This window comes from Oculina patagonica, chromosome 4, assembly GCF_052425735.1.
Source record: "Oculina patagonica isolate OP01 chromosome 4, crgOcupat, whole genome shotgun sequence".
Lineage (NCBI taxonomy): Eukaryota > Metazoa > Cnidaria > Anthozoa > Scleractinia > Oculinidae > Oculina > Oculina patagonica.
The window spans coordinates 60,622,715-60,644,570 of NC_135761.1; the positions used below are offsets into that span (position 1 = coordinate 60,622,715).

General features: G+C 36.9%; 3 protein-coding genes across 3 annotated transcripts in view; all 3 read right to left on the bottom strand.

Annotated features, from left to right (window-relative positions):
- The window catches only part of LOC144647798 (sphingosine 1-phosphate receptor 2-like), a 276,150-nt gene that overhangs the window by 19,210 nt on the left and 235,084 nt on the right, over positions 1-21,856 (bottom strand). The gene's annotated exons all lie outside the window — the stretch shown is intronic.
- Positions 37-888, bottom strand: LOC144648032 (somatostatin receptor type 5-like). The gene has a single exon (XM_078507681.1). It carries the CDS (start codon positions 886-888, stop codon positions 37-39), a length of 852 nt encoding a protein of 283 aa, XP_078363807.1.
- LOC144648033 (somatostatin receptor type 5-like) lies at positions 10,809-11,615 on the bottom strand. Its single transcript, XM_078507682.1, has one exon. It carries the CDS (start codon positions 11,613-11,615, stop codon positions 10,809-10,811), a length of 807 nt encoding a protein of 268 aa, XP_078363808.1.

Below are 21,856 nucleotides of genomic sequence, written 5' to 3' on the forward strand. Positions count from 1 at the left end.
CATGTCGCAAAGAAGAATAACATAATCTTGCCTTTGCTAATGTCTTTTACAGAACATTGAGCGCAAAGCTCTTCGGAACTCCGGCATTCTTACTGAATACAAAATTGGATTTACAAGGGAGTTTGCATAAAATAACACATTCAGAATATAGTTAAAATGCTGACTAGTTGTCTGGGAGAGAGAACTGAAAATATCAGTGGTGAAAAAGAGAAACGTACTTAACACAAACGGTAGCCACATCAGAAGAGATACGAAGGTAACAATGAACAATGTCACAGTCAGTTTTCTTTCTCTACTGGCTGCACCATGGTGTTGAGGCTGCACTCCACAACGGACTTTAATAACAATGAGCGCGTAAGAAACACAAATAACCAACAGACAAAATCCATTAAAAGAACTCCATAGGTAAAAATAACTATGTCTCCTTTCCGCAAACAGGTTAATAGCTGAGAGAGTAATTGATAAAATCACTGCCATCACCCAGAAGAAAGCAATGATTAATCCATAAGCCGTCTTCTTGATGGCACGATGTCTGAACGGCCAAAACGTGGCATGAACCCGTTCTATAGAAATTACAGCGATGTTTGTTAGAGACGAAACGGGAAACAAAAAATGAAGGGAAAGTAAAAGAATATTAACCCGTTTTTCTGATTCGGTGTATTTCCAAAAGTCACACGACCCGCCAACAAAATAGAAATATTTCATCACTGAAAATCCTCCAACTAACATATCTGCAACCGCCAGGTTTATCAACAAGTACGTACTGCGCCTGCGTAGACTACGATTTTTAGTAAAGACAATTATTGACACTATGTTAAGTGTTACTATAGCCACAGATGTCATTAATAATACTACAAGCCAGGCAATGCAACCAAGTAAAGAAAACATCTTCAGTGCTCTTTTCTTATTCCTTTTGAAAAACAATGAATCGTCTATCTGCAAAGATAAATAAACGTTCTCTTTCAGGTTCACAGTTTACTCTCCTCTTTGAATTTGTGTTCTTTCTATTATTTTTTTTTTCATTTATTTGTGTGATAAATAAACAAATAAAAAATATAATAAAATAAATAGGTAAATGAATGAATGAATGAATGAATGAATGAATGAATGAATGAATGAATGAATGAATGAATGAATGAATGAATGAATGAATGAACAGTAACAGTAACAGTAATAGTTAATATTTATTGTGCCTTACACTCCAAAGGGAGGTATTGGTCTAGTTACAATAAAGGTGTTATAGCAACTATGCTAACAAATTACTTAATAACAAACAATGAAATTACAATGCAAACGTTTACAGTAATAATTGAACTATTAATTATACAACTATTTATTGATTTAACTTTCAATTTAAAATTTCTTTTTTTTAAAAAAAACATGAGGTAGATATATTTAGCTATGATTCTTGAGGTAGCATAATTATCTAATTTAAGAAGGTACATTAATTTTTCATGATCAGTTAAATCTACAAAGCGAGGATCAGCCTTCAAATTTGACATGAATTCACGGCCAAATATTTGTCTGAATTTTACCATACTTACTCAGCAGTCAGGGGAAAGGTTGAATTTGATACCCGTGGGCTTATTTTGCCCAACTATTCCTAAGGATACGATATTTTGGCGCCGTTTTAAAACCTTTGATTTTTTTGGACGTTTCTGCCAGTTGAGGGTCACGGAAGTAAAAATTTCGATTCATTGATTGACAGATTTAAGGCGGAAGTAAATGGCATTGTTTGTTCTGATTGGTTCTCTTCAATTTTGGAAGTTTTTTGGTTTTTGTTTCGGAAATAGAATGATCGACTGAATATTTAATTTCGTTCTTAAATGAGATGTGTAAAAAAATGCAAAGATTTAAAAAGCAAAATGCACGTGTAGAACGGTGGTTGCTAATAAAATCTTTTGCTAGGCGACGTTCTCGTTGCCGATGAAATACATCAGCGGCGGACTAGATTTGTTTATTTTATATATATATACCTACGATTCAGTTATTTTGAGTTAGCTTGTAGAGGAAAACACCGCCTTTTTCCGAACTTATCGTCATTAAGCCGAAACAAGAATTTTAAATCAGAAGGTCGCAGAACAAAAGGCGCAATTAGCTGAACACTGCCTGCACGTTCTATGTCAAACAACAACGTGAATGGATAAATACAGGGTATACTTTTTACAGAACGTGTAATTTTACAGAAATTTTTATTTGGATTTGAAAAGTTGCTTTCAATATCCGGCTTTTGAAATGTACTGACCCGACAAGCCAAATGAATACGTTCAAACAAAAGCATGATGTTCATTTTTAGTGCAGAATGCACTATTGTGATGGTTTGTTGGGGCTGTCGTCCGCTAAAGCCCTAAAGCCCTAAACCCCTAAACCCCTAAAGCGCTATGGTGTAAACTTTAATAGTCAATTAATTAATTAATTAATATCAATTAATTAATTATTCCTTGTGAAGGGGGTGGGGGTGGGGAGCACCTGACCGTACCCCTAGGTAAAACCTGGAGCACATCTACGTTACTTTCATATGAAGATCTCAAAGGTATATATTTGTTTCAGAAAACCCTTTGCTCTCCTTGTAGTACTAATCGACGTTCTAGGGCAACGTACTTTACGCCAAACGCATGCGCAGTTTAGTCTACGTTTTTGCTGTAAATCTCATGAACGTCGCTTGTATTGCGTGTTTGTGGTAGGATTCCTGCAGATTTCGTGGCGCCAAGAGAAAACCGCAAATTAATTAAATTAGATTTTTAGACTTTCACAGCGCTTTCGTAGTTAGGAATGCAAAAACTTGCACCGGGATTTTCGGCGTGAAATTCCTGATAACCAGGAAACAAATATCCTAGCTGTACTGCGTTTTAAAAAACCTTTCGAAAGAGATGTTTTTTGACTAGATTTGCTCTTTACTTTTTGAGAAACGTCTTTCGTGCAGTTTAAACCGCAACTTAATTAAATTAAAGTGAAATAATTGGCTTTATTATTGAAAGGGGGTGTCGGTAAAACGCCGACTCGGGGTCGGGGCCGGGGTCGGGGTCGGGGTCGGGGTCGGGGTCGGGGTCGGGGTCGGGGTCGGGGTCAATTTTTTTAATTTTTTTTTTCAAAATTCACTGATTCACTGAAAAAGTCACAGAAAAAAATACAAAGTTTATATTAGCGTGTGGGTCATTTCGAGTCGAAAAAAAAGCATTTTCTACACAAATTCAGCACAAATTTTGATCCTTATAAGTTCAAGAGTACAAGAGAAGCATTTCAGTTAAGGTCTAACAGGCGAGAGGTGAAATTTAACTTTTACATACAGTTTAGCGATAAGATGTTGTTGTTTACTTCTCTGTAATCGAATATTTTAAACCCGCTTTTAATGTTTATACGTGCATAGCCGCGGCTTTCTTTCTACGTCCGTCTTTCGACATCATCTTTCGACAGCATCTTTCGACGTGCTGTTTGAAATGAGCCAATTAACACGTACCGATGGATACCCTTGTTGGTTTCACCCACAAGGTCAAAAGGTCATTCTGGTGGGCTGTAATTGGCGGACTTCGATCCGTGTTGTTTGTTTTACCTAACCGCTATGCACCTAACACTGAAAGCAGGTGTGATACTTTCTCGTCAGCATAACCTCAATTAAAATGTCTTTCCGCATTTCGGTCAAATTGGAGAAATGGCTAGATACCTCCACTTATATTTAAAACGATAACATAATTTAGAAACTTAAAGATTGCGAGACATGTTAATGCGAGCTTCGCTGTCTAAACAAAACAATTCTGCTTCCTTATAAATATTTTTTTGGATACGAAAGGCGGCTTTATTTTAACGGTATAAACCTGAATAATTAATTTTCTCTTGCTACACAAACGCATGGGCAATTTGATTTAAACCTGAAAAAGTTCATGCTGTGTTGGCGAGGAGATAGCGCTCAGAAAGAAGTCGGCAGCAAATTCTATCCGCCAAGCTGTTAGAGAATTTCACCTGTCGCCTGTTAGACCACAAATTTCTTCTTTTATACTTTTGAACTTATAAGGTTCAAGGTTTGTGGCGAATTTGTGAAGGAAATGCTTTTTCGACTCGAAATGCCCCACACGCTAATATAAACTTTGTAATTTTCTTTTCTGAATCGATGAATTTAAAAAAAAAAAAATTGACCCCGACCCCGACCCCGACCCCGACCCCGACCCCGGCCCCGGCCCCGGCCCCGAGTCGGCGTTTTACCGACACCCATTGAAAGGAAGACAAATGCCATCGGGGGTCACGTTACGGCATTTTCAAGGAAAACAACAAAAGTATCTTGTTACAAACGAACAGAAGTATCGTGTTACGTTTGCAAAGATTAGCGTAACAAAAACCCGGGAAAGAATACAAGTGGTGTTTCAACATCTAATTGCAAGTAACATAAGGCCAATAAACATGAGCATCAAACAATACTTTCAATTGTCGACTCCATTGCATTCTGCACTGTCCTTTGAGTCTCTGAGTTTTTAACTTTACGCTTCCTTCAATAACGTTTTTTTCATTCGTACTGTATTCGTTTTAATTAACGCGAAGAAGGAGAACTTCAACTTGCCTTTGCTGCTAAGGTCTTTTAAAACATAACGTAACAAAGGCTTTCCTGTATTCTGGCATTTTCAGGGTGTACAATATTGTATTAACAAGAGAGTTTCCATAATACAAAAAAGACACACCATACTGATACTGCATAAAACCATTTTCGGAGAGAGAACTAAAAATATCAGTTTTAAGATTGAGAAAGATCGTTAATACAAATGGTAGCCACAGCAGAAGAGACACGAATGTCACTATTAACAATGTCATGGTCAGTTTTCTTTCTCTATTGGCTGCACCATGGTGTTGAGGCTGCGCTCCACAACGGACTTTTATAATAATCGACAAGTAACAAACGCAAATAGCAAATAGACAGATGGAATTGAATGAACACCACAAGTAAAAATAGTCATCATTTCGCCCTGCTTCTTTAAAATGTGCAATAAAAGCTAGGCTAAATGATAGCAGCACTGAAGTCACCCAAATTGCAGCAATCATTAATCCGTATGCCCATTTTCTGACTGCATAATGCCTGAACGGCCAAAACGTAGCATGCAACCGTTCTGCAGAAATCACAGTGATGTTTAACAAAGAGCAAACAGGAAATAAAATTTCAAGTGCAGTCATCACTAGATTATTTAGCCAGTTTTCTCCAACGAAGTCCTTCCACAGGTTGCAATGCACTCCAAGCAAAATGAAATGATTAAGCGCCGTAAATCCTCCTACTAACATATCTGCAACAGCCAGGTTTATCAACAGGTACGTACTGCGCTTGCGAAGGTCACGGTTTTTGATAAAAACAATTATTGTGACGATGTTAAGTGTTACTATAACAACAGACTCAGTTATAAACACCACAAGCCAGGCAATGCATGAAGGTAAAGAAAACATCGCGAATGCAGTTTTTGTTTTCCCCTTGAAAATAAAGGTCGTCTCTCTGTAACAAAGAAAAATATCTGTATAATTATTTGGGTTTAATATGGAAAATGAAATCAAATATTACTTAATACAGGGATGCAGGAAATATATGGAAGTCCAAATAAAAGACATACATTGGCCCAAACGGTCAGGCGATAAGTATAAAACAGGAAAAATTGTGTGCAAGTTAGTGCTTAATTAAAAAGTCGACCCCAAGATTTGACGATGTAAAACTGAAAAAGTAGAAAAACTCCCAATTTTGTATTTTTTGGGAAGAAAGAATCGAAAGCTGTTTATTTAACTTTGTTTAGTGTAACAGTGATAAAACTTGCCGAAATTTCGAAAATGCTGACATCAAATGTCATGTGATTTCTGTCAATAGCTCTGGACGTACATTTTAAACCTTGTTACCGTGAGTTCTCTCGCCGTTTTCTGAGCAACTTGAAATCATCAAATTCTGCGTTCTGTGAAGTTTTAACTTTTTATTTGGAAGTAATCGCTGTCTTGAAGTATGCGTGAAGTTTTAACTTTTTATTTGGAAGTGATCGCTGTCTTGAAGTATGCAGCTAAGGATAGTTCTGAAATCTATAGACAAGCTAGATTACTGATTTGGATTATCGATGAGTTCCTTAAGTAAGTGGAAATTGTAGTTTTTTAATTGAGGTTATCCTCGGCGTCGACAAAAACCTTAAACTCTCTAATGTGAATGAAGTATATGCTCCAGAAATGTACGCATGCTCTACCATTCATTTAGCCCGATAAATGTCTCGTTTCGTTATCAAATTAAAAGTAGAAAACTTTATTCATCCTGAAGGGCTGGTATAAATTGGCGATCAGTGATATATGGAGATAAATAGTTAAAAAATACATTTATCCGGATAAGTGAGGATGGTGAAATCATAAAAAAACAATACGAAAACGATAGTATGGACGAAAAAAAGTCCGTTTACAAATTTATCCGGATAAGTGTGGAAGAAGCCTGAGGAAATTGAAATTATTATACAGGAAATCCAATTAGTATTCAGGAAATTCGAATTAGTATGCGAAAATTCAAATAAGTTTTCCATAAATCCAATATGAGGAGGCCCAACTCACCATATCTTGTCACCAAACGGGTTTATATTTTAACATGTAACATTTTTACATCGAGTTTGCAAAAATTCATATTTTGCAGTAATTGTTACTTCCATGAAGCGTACTATTCTCCTGGACTTCAAATTCACAAAGTTATTTAACATTTTAAGGAAATATTTAAAGAATTATTATTCGGTTTGTGAATAATGATTTTAGTTTGACAATACGTCAACTTAAAATTGAAGCCTGCCCGAAACTGTCTGTCTGCACAAACCCCATATATCAATAACTTCCTTTTTCTTTCTGAGATTATAAGGTCAAAAGAAATTTTGATTGTATTTATCTCGTTGTTCGTCAGCCATATACAAGCCGCCCTGCTCCTCTGAGATGCTTGTTTAACTGCTGTACTGAGCTATAAAGTAAAGCCGAATTAATGGCCTCTTCTTTGCATCTTTTTATATAACAATTGGCCATGCATAAGTATAGTAGACTGAACTTCAGAATCATTTCATCTCACAGGGTATTGATCAGATTTCTAATCTCACATTAGTTTTCTGTGACAGCTTTTTTGTCAGTAAAACAAATGCTGCTGTTTAAATGCAAACAAAAACTAAAATGAATCGTGCTATAGACCTCAGCAGTTAAAGCGCGAATGAACACAAGTGCAAACGCATTTCACGTATAAAACAGTTCACCTCATGTTCTTTGATCTTGAAAACCAATGAATTTTTGGATGACAGTGGTGTGGTTTGTATGCGTATTAAACCTAGTAAAGGTAATGACCTTTTTGCTAGCTACCCTGCAAAGTAAATAAATCACCACCTGTTTGAACCGAGTAGGTCGTTTAACCTAATTTAAATACCTATTGCACAGAAATTGCTTCAAAATCTCAAACTAGGTCCAAGCCATTTCCAGTGAAACACTGTTGGAATGTGTTCACTAAACAGACACGAAAATGAAGGTGTTTTGTGTTATTTTATGCTTATATTTTTTAAAGGTGCTTCCTTTTTCAATTTCTTGATGTATTCTTTACGTTCAAGGTTTGTTTTGTTTTGTTTGTTTTGCGGGCAAGAAAATCGCCGTCGAATTCTGCTGTGAATCATTCAAGGAGCGGATAACTATAAAATCATGATAGTTTGTTCTTAAATTGTAAATAAAAAACATCTTATATCGACTGTACTTACTCGTTCTTTCTAGAAAGCCACTCGTTTAGATCTTTCCTTGGGGAAGCTCTTCACTTAAATCGTGATTTTTTTCGAAATAGCCTCAGCATCCTTCCGCCATCTGAGTAACATTTTTTTTCTCTAAGCGCTTTCCAGCTTGTTAAGCCATGATTGCTTGCGATCACTTCAAATTAAACTAGATATCCAGGATCACAAAGGACACAAACAATCACGTGAATCAATCTAAAGAAACCCGAGCGATGCGCTGGAAAACGTGTGTTAGTGAGTCACAATTGGTTTTGTTTTTACTTCTGATTGGATTAGAAAGTGGCGCGAGTGTTTTAAACCAGCGATTAAACGTTGTAATGTACATCCGAAGTAAATGTGAATTACTTTCGACACCGAATGTAAGCCTCTGTAACTTCTGAGATTGCATTATATATTTAAAACAAAAAGTAATCTTTGCAGAATAAGGGTCATATTTAATCAGATTGACAGACTTAAGAGTCATGTTTTTCAAATAATTTTAATGAATAACAATTGAATTCATAATATTGATAAAAATGGATTTTTTGCGAAATTTTGCCAACAATTACCGTTTTCGAGTAGTTCCCTTCCTCATCACTGCAAATAATTAGCCGTTTCTACTGTTGTCAATATAATAGTTGTCACAACCACAGAATTGCTTACAGAAAAGTTTAAAATTGGGAGATTTCGACCAGTTCCTCAGTTTTTCTTCTACGGTTTGATTAGATGATATATTTTTTTGCAATGTTGACCACTCTTAAATTTGTAAAAAAAATATCATGTCGTGTGTTATTCATCGTGGTAAATTCAGTATAATAAATATTATATTTTGTCTCACAATGTAGGCACGTGTGCTGATGATCAGGATGTTTCGACAGCATACTGCTAGTCTAAATCAAGCGATAATGGCGTTATGTTTGCCACGCCACCCTTGAAGTTTTTCCGTAATTATAAAAAGAGGAGTTACTCTATGATGCTGAAACTTTCAGTAGCTGTTCATTCATCCCTTGCAGAAATCTGGATATGTCAACCATGTGTCCATGATTTTTATGTTGCCATGGCAACGTCATCAATACAAGCTAATTTGGCCGAAAAATCGTCATTTTAACATTTTTCTTTATTTTTTCCAGTTTTTTAAAACAAAATTGTACAATTTGTTTAATTTTACATTCCATAGCAGTTCTGGCTTGATTTTACATCAATTTCTGTTATTTTCTGACTTTCTAAGAAAATGGTGAAAGCTAAGATGGCGGATCCCAATCTCGAGCCCAGAGTGTCTCCCGGCTCCTCGGTCCGTCAGCGGTTGGTCAGCGGTAGGGTTGCCGGGAAACTGAAATGTATTTCTCTTCTTCTATTGGTCCTCGCAAAACAATAGAAATCAACACGGAAGTCTGAAAATCTTCCCGGAAGTAAACCAAACCGGAAATCCTGGAAAACATTTTTTGTTTTCCATGGTCAAATGTTCAGAAGTATCACCTTAATTTTGTAAAACACCTAAAAACTCGTGATATGCCGCTAAATAAATGAAGTATTATCTAATTCTACCCTTCTCATTGAACTCGAAAGATACCATGAATAAAAAAGGACTTCCTTTAAACGTCAATTCTGAACGGAGTTTTAAAACAACAACGACGGCGTCAGCAAGGTAAGGTCGATTGAAAACTCAATTTATAGTTGACTTACAAATCTCGCTAGAACTACTGTTTTCATTCAAATCTCCGTTTCGGTTGAAAAACTGAATATCGCAGACTGTGCTCGATTCAAAATAACAACTAATAACGCAGAATTTGAACATTACGCGTTGTTGTTTTGCTGAAGAAAAAGAATTGTACAGTTGTGTGCACGTGCTGAGTCGCCGAAACTCTAATTACACCTTTTGAATAGCGTTGACCGGTGTGGCCTTTTCTTCTTTATTAATATTACCGCCATTCGACGAGGAAAAAATTATTTGCTCGAAAACATCACCGAGAAGCCTCTGAAATATACGAAAGTCGCCAAACAAAAATTTTTACAATAGAACAATAGCTTGCCCATTCGTTGGGCATTATGTAAATTTCTTAGCCGTCACTGCAAAACAACAACGCCGGGACACACGCACGCAGTCTTCACAGACAGAATTCTGGAAGGCTAACAAGACTCTTGTTTTAAAACAAATATAGCAGTATGCTCAAGAAAGAGACTAAAGGAAATCAAAACACCAGACGCTCTTTTTTTGAACTCTCTCTTTTGTTAACTGCAGAACGTTGTTGTTACTTTTGTTGCTTCGATAAACACAAGTTCTGTCGATACTGTGTTAGAAATAGTTCATCTTTCTCGATTTACTTCCGTTCTGGGAAATTTACTTCCGCTTAGACCTAAAAGCATGCGCAATAAAAACCGGAAGACCAAGGTTCTACCTGAAATCGATCTGAAATTGATCTGATAAATTCCAGTTTTCCAGAGTCCGTCCCATACCGCTGACCGACTAGACGGACAGTCTGGGCTCGAGATTGGGCGGATCCAAGATGGCGGCACTAATGACGTCATATGACTTTTCAGCCAACAAAAATTATGTCATCTTGTAGAGTAAGCTAAGGGCTTTTAACTCAATGCAAAAAAAGTTTCGCTGCGCGTTAATATAACAAAAAGCCTAGGAAGGGGTTCCATCCACTCCCCCCTACACCCCTGTTCACGGTAAAAAGTGAATTTGCTTGCACGTCTGACGGTTAATAACTTGGACATCAATGCTTCGAGAATTTCAATTCGCTATCCCTTCATGACTTACGTCATCCTTTAGTCGAAAGTAATAATGAAGTGTTACAATTAAATTTTTGACATTCTGCAAAAAAGTTATTTTTTCTCAATATTGCAGACGATATCAACAACATCAGCATAACGCGTTCCCCCGTTTATCGTCAAGAAGGCCCATTAGCTACTGCAGTCGTCTTCTTAACATATTTGGTTATACTGTCTCCCTATGTAGACCCATTCGGAAAAAATACACTTACGTCAAAATACAAAGCAAATACACAAAGGACAAACAGAAAAAGAACAATCAGTTTCATTTTATCATTACTTCTATTACATGTCGCAAAGAAGAATAACATAATCTTGCCTTTGCTAATGTCTTTTACAGAACATTGAGCGCAAAGCTCTTCGGAACTCCGGCATTCTTACTGAATACAAAATTGGATTTACAAGGGAGTTTGCATAAAATAACACATTCAGAATATAGTTAAAATGCTGACTAGTTGTCTGGGAGAGAGAACTGAAAATATCAGTGGTGAAAAAGAGAAACGTACTTAACACAAACGGTAGCCACATCAGAAGAGATACGAAGGTAACAATGAACAATGTCACAGTCAGTTTTCTTTCTCTACTGGCTGCACCATGGTGTTGAGGCTGCACTCCACAACGGACTTTAATAACAATGAGCGCGTAAGAAACACAAATAACCAACAGACAAAATCCATTAAAAGAACTCCATAGGTAAAAATAACTATGTCTCCTTTCCGCAAACAGGTTAATAGCTGAGAGAGTAATTGATAAAATCACTGCCATCACCCAGAAGAAAGCAATGATTAATCCATAAGCCGTCTTCTTGATGGCACGATGTCTGAACGGCCAAAACGTGGCATGAACCCGTTCTATAGAAATTACAGCGATGTTTGTTAGAGACGAAACGGGAAACAAAAAATGAAGGGAAAGTAAAAGAATATTAACCCGTTTTTCTGATTCGGTGTATTTCCAAAAGTCACACGACCCGCCAACAAAATAGAAATATTTCATCACTGAAAATCCTCCAACTAACATATCTGCAACCGCCAGGTTTATCAACAAGTACGTACTGCGCCTGCGTAGACTACGATTTTTAGTAAAGACAATTATTGACACTATGTTAAGTGTTACTATAGCCACAGATGTCATTAATAATACTACAAGCCAGGCAATGCAACCAAGTAAAGAAAACATCTTCAGTGCTCTTTTCTTATTCCTTTTGAAAAACAATGAATCGTCTATCTGCAAAGATAAATAAACGTTCTCTTTCAGGTTCACAGTTTACTCTCCTCTTTGAATTTGTGTTCTTTCTATTATTTTTTTTTTTCATTTATTTGTGTGATAAATAAACAAATAAAAAATATAATAAAATAAATAGGTAAATGAATGAATGAATGAATGAATGAATGAATGAATGAATGAATGAATGAATGAATGAATGAATGAATGAATGAATGAATGAACAGTAACAGTAACAGTAATAGTTAATATTTATTGTGCCTTACACTCCAAAGGGAGGTATTGGTCTAGTTACAATAAAGGTGTTATAGCAACTATGCTAACAAATTACTTAATAACAAACAATGAAATTACAATGCAAACGTTTACAGTAATAATTGAACTATTAATTATACAACTATTTATTGATTTAACTTTCAATTTAAAATTTCTTTTTTTTAAAAAAAACATGAGGTAGATATATTTAGCTATGATTCTTGAGGTAGCATAATTATCTAATTTAAGAAGGTACATTAATTTTTCATGATCAGTTAAATCTACAAAGCGAGGATCAGCCTTCAAATTTGACATGAATTCACGGCCAAATATTTGTCTGAATTTTACCATACTTACTCAGCAGTCAGGGGAAAGGTTGAATTTGATACCCGTGGGCTTATTTTGCCCAACTATTCCTAAGGATACGATATTTTGGCGCCGTTTTAAAACCTTTGATTTTTTTGGACGTTTCTGCCAGTTGAGGGTCACGGAAGTAAAAATTTCGATTCATTGATTGACAGATTTAAGGCGGAAGTAAATGGCATTGTTTGTTCTGATTGGTTCTCTTCAATTTTGGAAGTTTTTTGGTTTTTGTTTCGGAAATAGAATGATCGACTGAATATTTAATTTCGTTCTTAAATGAGATGTGTAAAAAAATGCAAAGATTTAAAAAGCAAAATGCACGTGTAGAACGGTGGTTGCTAATAAAATCTTTTGCTAGGCGACGTTCTCGTTGCCGATGAAATACATCAGCGGCGGACTAGATTTGTTTATTTTATATATATATACCTACGATTCAGTTATTTTGAGTTAGCTTGTAGAGGAAAACACCGCCTTTTTCCGAACTTATCGTCATTAAGCCGAAACAAGAATTTTAAATCAGAAGGTCGCAGAACAAAAGGCGCAATTAGCTGAACACTGCCTGCACGTTCTATGTCAAACAACAACGTGAATGGATAAATACAGGGTATACTTTTTACAGAACGTGTAATTTTACAGAAATTTTTATTTGGATTTGAAAAGTTGCTTTCAATATCCGGCTTTTGAAATGTACTGACCCGACAAGCCAAATGAATACGTTCAAACAAAAGCATGATGTTCATTTTTAGTGCAGAATGCACTATTGTGATGGTTTGTTGGGGCTGTCGTCCGCTAAAGCCCTAAAGCCCTAAACCCCTAAACCCCTAAAGCGCTATGGTGTAAACTTTAATAGTCAATTAATTAATTAATTAATATCAATTAATTAATTATTCCTTGTGAAGGGGGTGGGGGTGGGGAGCACCTGACCGTACCCCTAGGTAAAACCTGGAGCACATCTACGTTACTTTCATATGAAGATCTCAAAGGTATATATTTGTTTCAGAAAACCCTTTGCTCTCCTTGTAGTACTAATCGACGTTCTAGGGCAACGTACTTTACGCCAAACGCATGCGCAGTTTAGTCTACGTTTTTGCTGTAAATCTCATGAACGTCGCTTGTATTGCGTGTTTGTGGTAGGATTCCTGCAGATTTCGTGGCGCCAAGAGAAAACCGCAAATTAATTAAATTAGATTTTTAGACTTTCACAGCGCTTTCGTAGTTAGGAATGCAAAAACTTGCACCGGGATTTTCGGCGTGAAATTCCTGATAACCAGGAAACAAATATCCTAGCTGTACTGCGTTTTAAAAAACCTTTCGAAAGAGATGTTTTTTGACTAGATTTGCTCTTTACTTTTTGAGAAACGTCTTTCGTGCAGTTTAAACCGCAACTTAATTAAATTAAAGTGAAATAATTGGCTTTATTATTGAAAGGGGGTGTCGGTAAAACGCCGACTCGGGGTCGGGGCCGGGGTCGGGGTCGGGGTCGGGGTCGGGGTCGGGGTCGGGGTCGGGGTCAATTTTTTTAATTTTTTTTTTCAAAATTCACTGATTCACTGAAAAAGTCACAGAAAAAAATACAAAGTTTATATTAGCGTGTGGGTCATTTCGAGTCGAAAAAAAAGCATTTTCTACACAAATTCAGCACAAATTTTGATCCTTATAAGTTCAAGAGTACAAGAGAAGCATTTCAGTTAAGGTCTAACAGGCGAGAGGTGAAATTTAACTTTTACATACAGTTTAGCGATAAGATGTTGTTGTTTACTTCTCTGTAATCGAATATTTTAAACCCGCTTTTAATGTTTATACGTGCATAGCCGCGGCTTTCTTTCTACGTCCGTCTTTCGACATCATCTTTCGACAGCATCTTTCGACGTGCTGTTTGAAATGAGCCAATTAACACGTACCGATGGATACCCTTGTTGGTTTCACCCACAAGGTCAAAAGGTCATTCTGGTGGGCTGTAATTGGCGGACTTCGATCCGTGTTGTTTGTTTTACCTAACCGCTATGCACCTAACACTGAAAGCAGGTGTGATACTTTCTCGTCAGCATAACCTCAATTAAAATGTCTTTCCGCATTTCGGTCAAATTGGAGAAATGGCTAGATACCTCCACTTATATTTAAAACGATAACATAATTTAGAAACTTAAAGATTGCGAGACATGTTAATGCGAGCTTCGCTGTCTAAACAAAACAATTCTGCTTCCTTATAAATATTTTTTTGGATACGAAAGGCGGCTTTATTTTAACGGTATAAACCTGAATAATTAATTTTCTCTTGCTACACAAACGCATGGGCAATTTGATTTAAACCTGAAAAAGTTCATGCTGTGTTGGCGAGGAGATAGCGCTCAGAAAGAAGTCGGCAGCAAATTCTATCCGCCAAGCTGTTAGAGAATTTCACCTGTCGCCTGTTAGACCACAAATTTCTTCTTTTATACTTTTGAACTTATAAGGTTCAAGGTTTGTGGCGAATTTGTGAAGGAAATGCTTTTTCGACTCGAAATGCCCCACACGCTAATATAAACTTTGTAATTTTCTTTTCTGAATCGATGAATTTAAAAAAAAAAAAAATTGACCCCGACCCCGACCCCGACCCCGACCCCGACCCCGGCCCCGGCCCCGGCCCCGAGTCGGCGTTTTACCGACACCCATTGAAAGGAAGACAAATGCCATCGGGGGTCACGTTACGGCATTTTCAAGGAAAACAACAAAAGTATCTTGTTACAAACGAACAGAAGTATCGTGTTACGTTTGCAAAGATTAGCGTAACAAAAACCCGGGAAAGAATACAAGTGGTGTTTCAACATCTAATTGCAAGTAACATAAGGCCAATAAACATGAGCATCAAACAATACTTTCAATTGTCGACTCCATTGCATTCTGCACTGTCCTTTGAGTCTCTGAGTTTTTAACTTTACGCTTCCTTCAATTCAAGGCCGCCGCTGAAGTTGACTTTACAACTTTACGCAAACTATATATAAGGATTTAGAATTTTTGGGTCGTATTTAGAATATTTTTGACAACTCGGGAAGATATTAGGCCATTTTGCATGTATTGCTGCCTCTTCAAGTTACATTTTCACTTCCGGTTTTAAGATGGTATTCCACTTCCGTGACCCTTAAAGGAGAAGTTCACTCCAGAATGGCCATTTATTTTCTCTACGCCAATAAAAAGTTTATACAAAGAAATGTTATTCGCCAAAATTTCAGCCTCCAACGTGCGCTATAACCTTACAAAATCTTTCCCAAAACTCGACAATTGAAAGCCGCCATCTTGGAACTGGTAATGTGTGCGTGACGTCAAAGAGCTCAGTCTGAAGTTTGGCGGGAAAATTTAAATACTCGAAACTCATCGTTTCTTCGTAGTGGCTTTTGTTTGTCAAAATGCCTGTTTGTGCATCTCCATTTTGCTCAAACGGAGCTCCAAGAAATACAAAAAACAAGGAGTTTCGACTATTAAAATATTCCCGCCAAACTTCAGGCTGAGCTCTTTGACGTCACGCATACATTACCAGCTCCAAGATGGCGGCGTTCAGCTGTCAAGATTTAAGAAAGATTTTGTAGGGTTATAGCGAACGTTGGAGGCTGAAATTTTGGAGAATGACATATCTTGGTGTAAACTTTTTATTGGCGTAAAAAAAATAAATGGCCATTCTAGAGTGAACTTCTCCTTTAATTAAACTGGCAGAAAGGTTCGCCATGAAAGCTGAAAGTTTCACCCCTTGTCACTATATAGCACTCGTATAGTGATCGGACTTCGTCCCGAGAAATAATATTTCCGAATATTTTCGACCGCCCCAGACCCCACACCTTTCCCGATTCCAGACCTCCAACCTGCTTGACCGAGTATTAAAAATGCAAAATGGCCGCTTTAAAGCAAAAAAAACGCGACGATAGAAGGTAAGATTTATTTTTTATTTATCCTCATAGCTGATATGAGGGCCCCCTGTGACGTATTGATGAAAAGCCGCCGTGAGTTCATAACAATCAAAAAGCTCATGCACACGAACAAATTTAATTTGTCAAATTGTCTTAGTGAAGTAATTGCGGTTGCCACACAGAAAGCTTGTGTAATGCAAATTTAAAATATGCATTTCTTTAGGAACATTTTTGGTCCAGTCTTTCATACCTTTCTTTGTAATGAATGTGTTGTATCTAACATGTGAGGATTGCTTCAAAGGATTAAGTTGAACCGCCTATTTGTCACATAAAGCCAATTAAAATCACGTCGCGACTCGTCGCGATGCTCGTAGAAATTACGCCTCAATGGAAAGCTCCCTAGAGAGAGAGGGCTTCGTTTACTAATCACAAGAGCTACAGCTGCCGCACACAAAATTGTGGCAAATATTCAATCTTATTAATTGAAAACAAAATCAGAAGTATAAAAAAAACCTTTCCATGCTTTGCTTTTCAAGTGCTATTTCTAATAGTTTATCTTGAGTAATAACTGCCGAAGAAGTTGATTTCCAGGATAGAAAATTCAATACAAATTTTGAAAAGAACTTTAACTTTTCCTTGGGAAGTTTTAATTATCTAGTGTATTTTGCAGACAAGCTCATACTGCGAAGAAAATTTGAAAACTGTATAACATGCATTTTAACTATTTGCAATTGGAAAATTGGTATTGTTGAATAAAGTTGCTCTTTTCATTGGTCGCAAATGTATAGCCTTCTAGGTTTATAGACGCGGAGGGAATAGGTAGACAGACTTTCGCAAATGTTCAAATTAAAATTGTAAAACCAGTTATTTTTTTATTTTGAAAATAGCCATCAACGCATTTCTTTGTAAGTGAAACCGAAAACAAGCACAAAGCTGATAAAACAATAAAAAAAATAATTGAGCTTAAATTAAAAAAAAGTAAGGACGTCCTTTATTCAATTATCTTGACACTGAAGTTCACGCTTTTTGTTTTGATCGTTTAAATTTGAAACACTGTCGCGTCTGAATACCTTTCGGCAAGACAAAGATGTCGACTTTTAGTTTAAAAAAATGTGATGCGTGTTCACTTGTTACAATTCCAACACATATCGCACTTGAAACAGCGGCAGAAATCTTATCACATTGTTAGAAATTGACTCAGACGTAGGACAGATTAGATAAAGCGGGAAAAAGGGTCTACCTTGAGTTACAACTGGCAAGCGAGTTTTTTTTGGACGAAAAAATATTCAACGAAACTTATTAAACCAAGTTTTAACTACTTACTTGACAATTACGAGTTTCTTCTGGAATAACCTTGCTAAAGGACAAAATTTACACTGAAAAGAAGAGCATTGAATCGTTAAAATACGCAACCGCAGCAAAACACATATAAATAATAGACCGTGTTAAACTAACTAAACCTACCTTTTTTGGTAAATTAGCTTAAAAAAGCAGCTAAACAAAAGTTCGTGATATCAGCCTTTTGTAGACTGAACGCAATCATCCGTTCAAAGGCACAGTTTAACGGTTACGCGTATGTGCAATCTATTACGTGGCCTGATTTCTTTCTTTTCTACTTTTCGTGGCCTAGCTATCACGTGGCCTAATCAAGGAACCAACCGTGTGCGAGCAGATAACTCCTGCGTGTGTCCAGAATAAATTTTACGGCCCAACAGTAAAGTCGATGGCAATAAATTCGACATCTTCTGTGTAAATCCGTTGACATTTTCCCAGAAATTTGTTCATCATTCTTTCTGGTTGTCTACATACATGTATATCTGAGCGATTTTCCAAGAACCTGGCGCCCACCACCCAAAACACTCGGGACTACTACAAGTCCCTTACCCTCCCCAGGCTAGAAGGTTGTCACCTCACGAGCTCAGCTGACAGCTGCAACACCGGCAGGGTGCCTTCTACACAGGGAACCTGGACCGGTGTCATTCAAAACATTCACATACTACACAAGGCATTCAAAATTTACACAAACATGCTCAAGGGTCCAGAACCTAGCTAGGCCCAGCAGTCAAAAGTGACACCCTCCCCTCCTCCAGCTTTTGACGGCTACTCCCCAGCCGGGTACCAGCGGATAGCCCAGAGCCTAGAAGGTCACCACGCCATGCTTGACGTCAAGCCCCCTCAAGTAATTTAGGTTGCTGGCTAGGCTTTTTCGCCCGAGTTCAAGCAAAAACCTCGCGGCCATCTCTTCTGCGAATTCGCTGAGATATATAAGAGCATAAACTTTATTTAAAATAGAATTTTTTGTGATTAATGCAATAAATGTGGTTGATAATAAACTGAACGAGCTACTTTACGCATCGGAGACGGAAAAACATAAGGAATTCAAATGAGAAAAAACGCCTCGATTGTCATGTTTTCGCAAATGACCGTAAGAGTCATCTGCTTGCTTCTGATTGTTTCTTAAACAATGGAATCGAATGTGCTAAAGTCATAACTTGCACATGCGCTTAGCCGTGAAACACCCCCATTAAACGAGATTTTAGCGGGGTTTCTTTAATAATTATTATTTTATGATAAATCAACAAAGTTGACAGCTAAGCTTTCTTCACAGGGAAACCACGTAGTATCTTTTGTCTATACTTACACAATGTCATACACTAACGTAGCATTTCGTGTAGTCGTCAAAACATGTTTAATTATATTTCTGATAAAATTTTTAACGTTAGCTGGAAATGCTATTATATTTAGCCTACATTCACTGGCCTTGCGCTGGCCATACATAAGACACCTGACGGCACTTAACGAAGCTGCTAATTTTGCCCATTTTATTAAGCAACCCAAATTGTCTATTTTCGTGCCTCTTTGTTGACTTTCTTTCCTTTTACTTGTGTCAAAAGAGTGCTTCATTTTCTCTTGGCTGACAAAATAATGCCAAAGTGGCATCAGGTCAAAGATGACGACTGAAACCGCACCTTTCATTCAGTTCAATGTCTATTTCCAAGAGTGATAATAAGTAAGTATGATATTAATACGACTCTCTTTAAGGATGCTTGATGTAGCTTTTTTAGCTTTAGGGTGTAGCTTTACATAGGAAAACGGTCTCTTCGAGAAACAATTAGGGATTAATTGTACGAGTGATCAGATCGGACTTTTTAATAATTTCTATGAGTGGCGCAGCTACGAGGGCAAATTTGAAAACGTCTGATTTTTTTACAAGTGCAATTAATCCCTTAATCATGGTTCGAGAAAAAAAAGGCCTGATTTGTTTTTTTATTATTATTATTATAACGCTACCGTAAATACGACCATTTGAATCGAGCAAAGTTTTATGTTTACATGAGCTAAAATGTGCCAGGTGTCCTTTCGGCGTTGTTTTGCTCATCTTGGTTTTGAAATAGGGTCGATGAAGGAGAGGTCAATCTTGTTGAAAAGACTAAAAAAACAATAGTTTACTCATTCACTTCGCTCGATCGTAAAATATTGTTTATACCACTCGAAAATAAAATTCATATCTTCGCTCTGCCGTGTAATATTCTCTACATATTCTCACGGACGTCTGTTTATTTCACTGTTAAAGTTGCATGATGCCGTACTTCCATTCTAGAACTTATTATTGAAGCAAACCAATTACGGTCTGATTTGATGTCCGGGACTCTCCGCGTCTACAAAAAAGGAGAGTTTTTTGGTTCAAGATTCCACGTGTCCATTTTGCATAAGGCAGGTTTAACAATTTCTGAGTAAATTTGTTTTCAATTATATATTAGAGAATATGAATTACACAAGTCGAACGAAGGTTAACTGACAGAGCGCAGTTTCTAATATTAAGAATTTTCGTTGACAAAAAAGTTTCATTGACAAGGGAAGCCACCTAAAGTCCCCGACCCTTAGTAGCAAATGGTTTCGGTAATTCACGTGACTGCCGAGAGCCGATTTTTAACCATTCTTGATTATCGAGCTTAGAGAATACAAAATGCAATCGCTTCCCTTTGACTTCTTTGCTTATAAAAGCGTGTTTTTGTTCTGTTAGGCATATCCGTTCTGCAAAACGCAGATAAATCACTGTACACGATGTTTTACTTTCGTTTATATTTTTTGTAAGCACTTTCGTACTGCCCAGGAGCAATTTGTTTTATCATGCACATGGAACTCTGTTTTTGACCCATGATTTGTTCATAGCACTGTTATTCAAGTCGGGAAAAAATTTGATTGCCATCACGGAATCGGTAGAATGGGGAAAACAGGGCAAGATCAGTGGCGGACATTTTTAGTTCTCTTTGCGTTTTGACCGAACAGAAGCACGGAGTGAATCACACGATGAACAAACTTCGAGCGAATTATGAATCTGGCTCGCGCTAGGGCGCCCTTTTAAGTAAGAACTGGGTGGGTCCCAGGCCACCCGGTTTATAACAATCAAATAAATAAAAAGTCAAACAGATGTTTGGCATTTGTTAATCAATATAGGGACATGACGATAGCGTCATTGTGTCCCATGGTCAGCTAATCACACACTAGCAGACACCCGTCAAGTCTCCTGGATATCGAGTTTAATTTAAAGTGATGGCAAGCAATTCTGGCTTAACAAGTTGGAAACCGCTTGGAGCAAAAGCAAACTTACTAAGAAGGCGAAAGGATACTGCAAGTGTTTCGATAAATTACATGATTTAAGTGACAAAAAGAGAGCAACAATATACCGTCTTCTACAAGGAAAGATCTAAACGAACGGCTTTATAAAACGGAAGTGTAAGTACCGACATGGGAGGGTTTTTTATTTACAGTTTAAGAGCAAACCATCATGATTTTATAGTTATCCGCTCATCCTTTCATTTCGTTTTTCCTTTTTAGTGTCAATAAATAGTGATATTTATAAGACGTACTTCTTCTCGATATTCAGATTTGAATTCGAAGGCAATGTTTTTGCCAGCAAACATGAGTCTGAAATAAAACAAACGTTCAACCGGAAAAATACATCAAAACGTTTAATTATGAAGCACCTTTACAAGAAATTATAATACGTTTATATTTAATGAACGTTTTTCCAAAAGTGTTTTCGTTGAAAAAGCTTGGGAGCAGTTGGAGTTTTTGAAGTAATTTTCTTTGTTATATGTATTTAAATTAGGTTTAGGCGACCTGAACGTTTCAAACTTAACTGGTGCGGATTTATTTGATTTGCAGGGTAGCTAACAAAAAGGCCGAAGTTTTATATGCATACAAATCAGACGTAAATCAACCAGAAAAATGCTAAATAGATCAGAAGATTTCTATGGACAAGAGATAGAATGTTTTATGGGCCATAAAATACATTTGTGCTTCTTTTCTTTATTCACACTGTAACTGCGGATGTTTTCACCATGATTCATGCTAGCTTTTATTTACATTTAGAAAAGACATTTGCTATACTAATATAAAAGCTGTCAAAGAAAATTAATCTGAGGTTGGGAATCTGATCAGTGCCCTGTCTGTGTAATTAATTTCAAATTCAGGTCTAAAACTAAATGTCATATTGTTACTTACATAAAAACTTTAAATGGCACTTCTATTTATCTTCTCAACAACCAAAAGTTAAATAGGAAAATTGTAAAAACGATGGGAAAAGAGAGGGAAAATAATTGAGCTGTTTTATAGCGTTGTTTAGCGGTTAAACAGGCGTGGCTTGAGTAG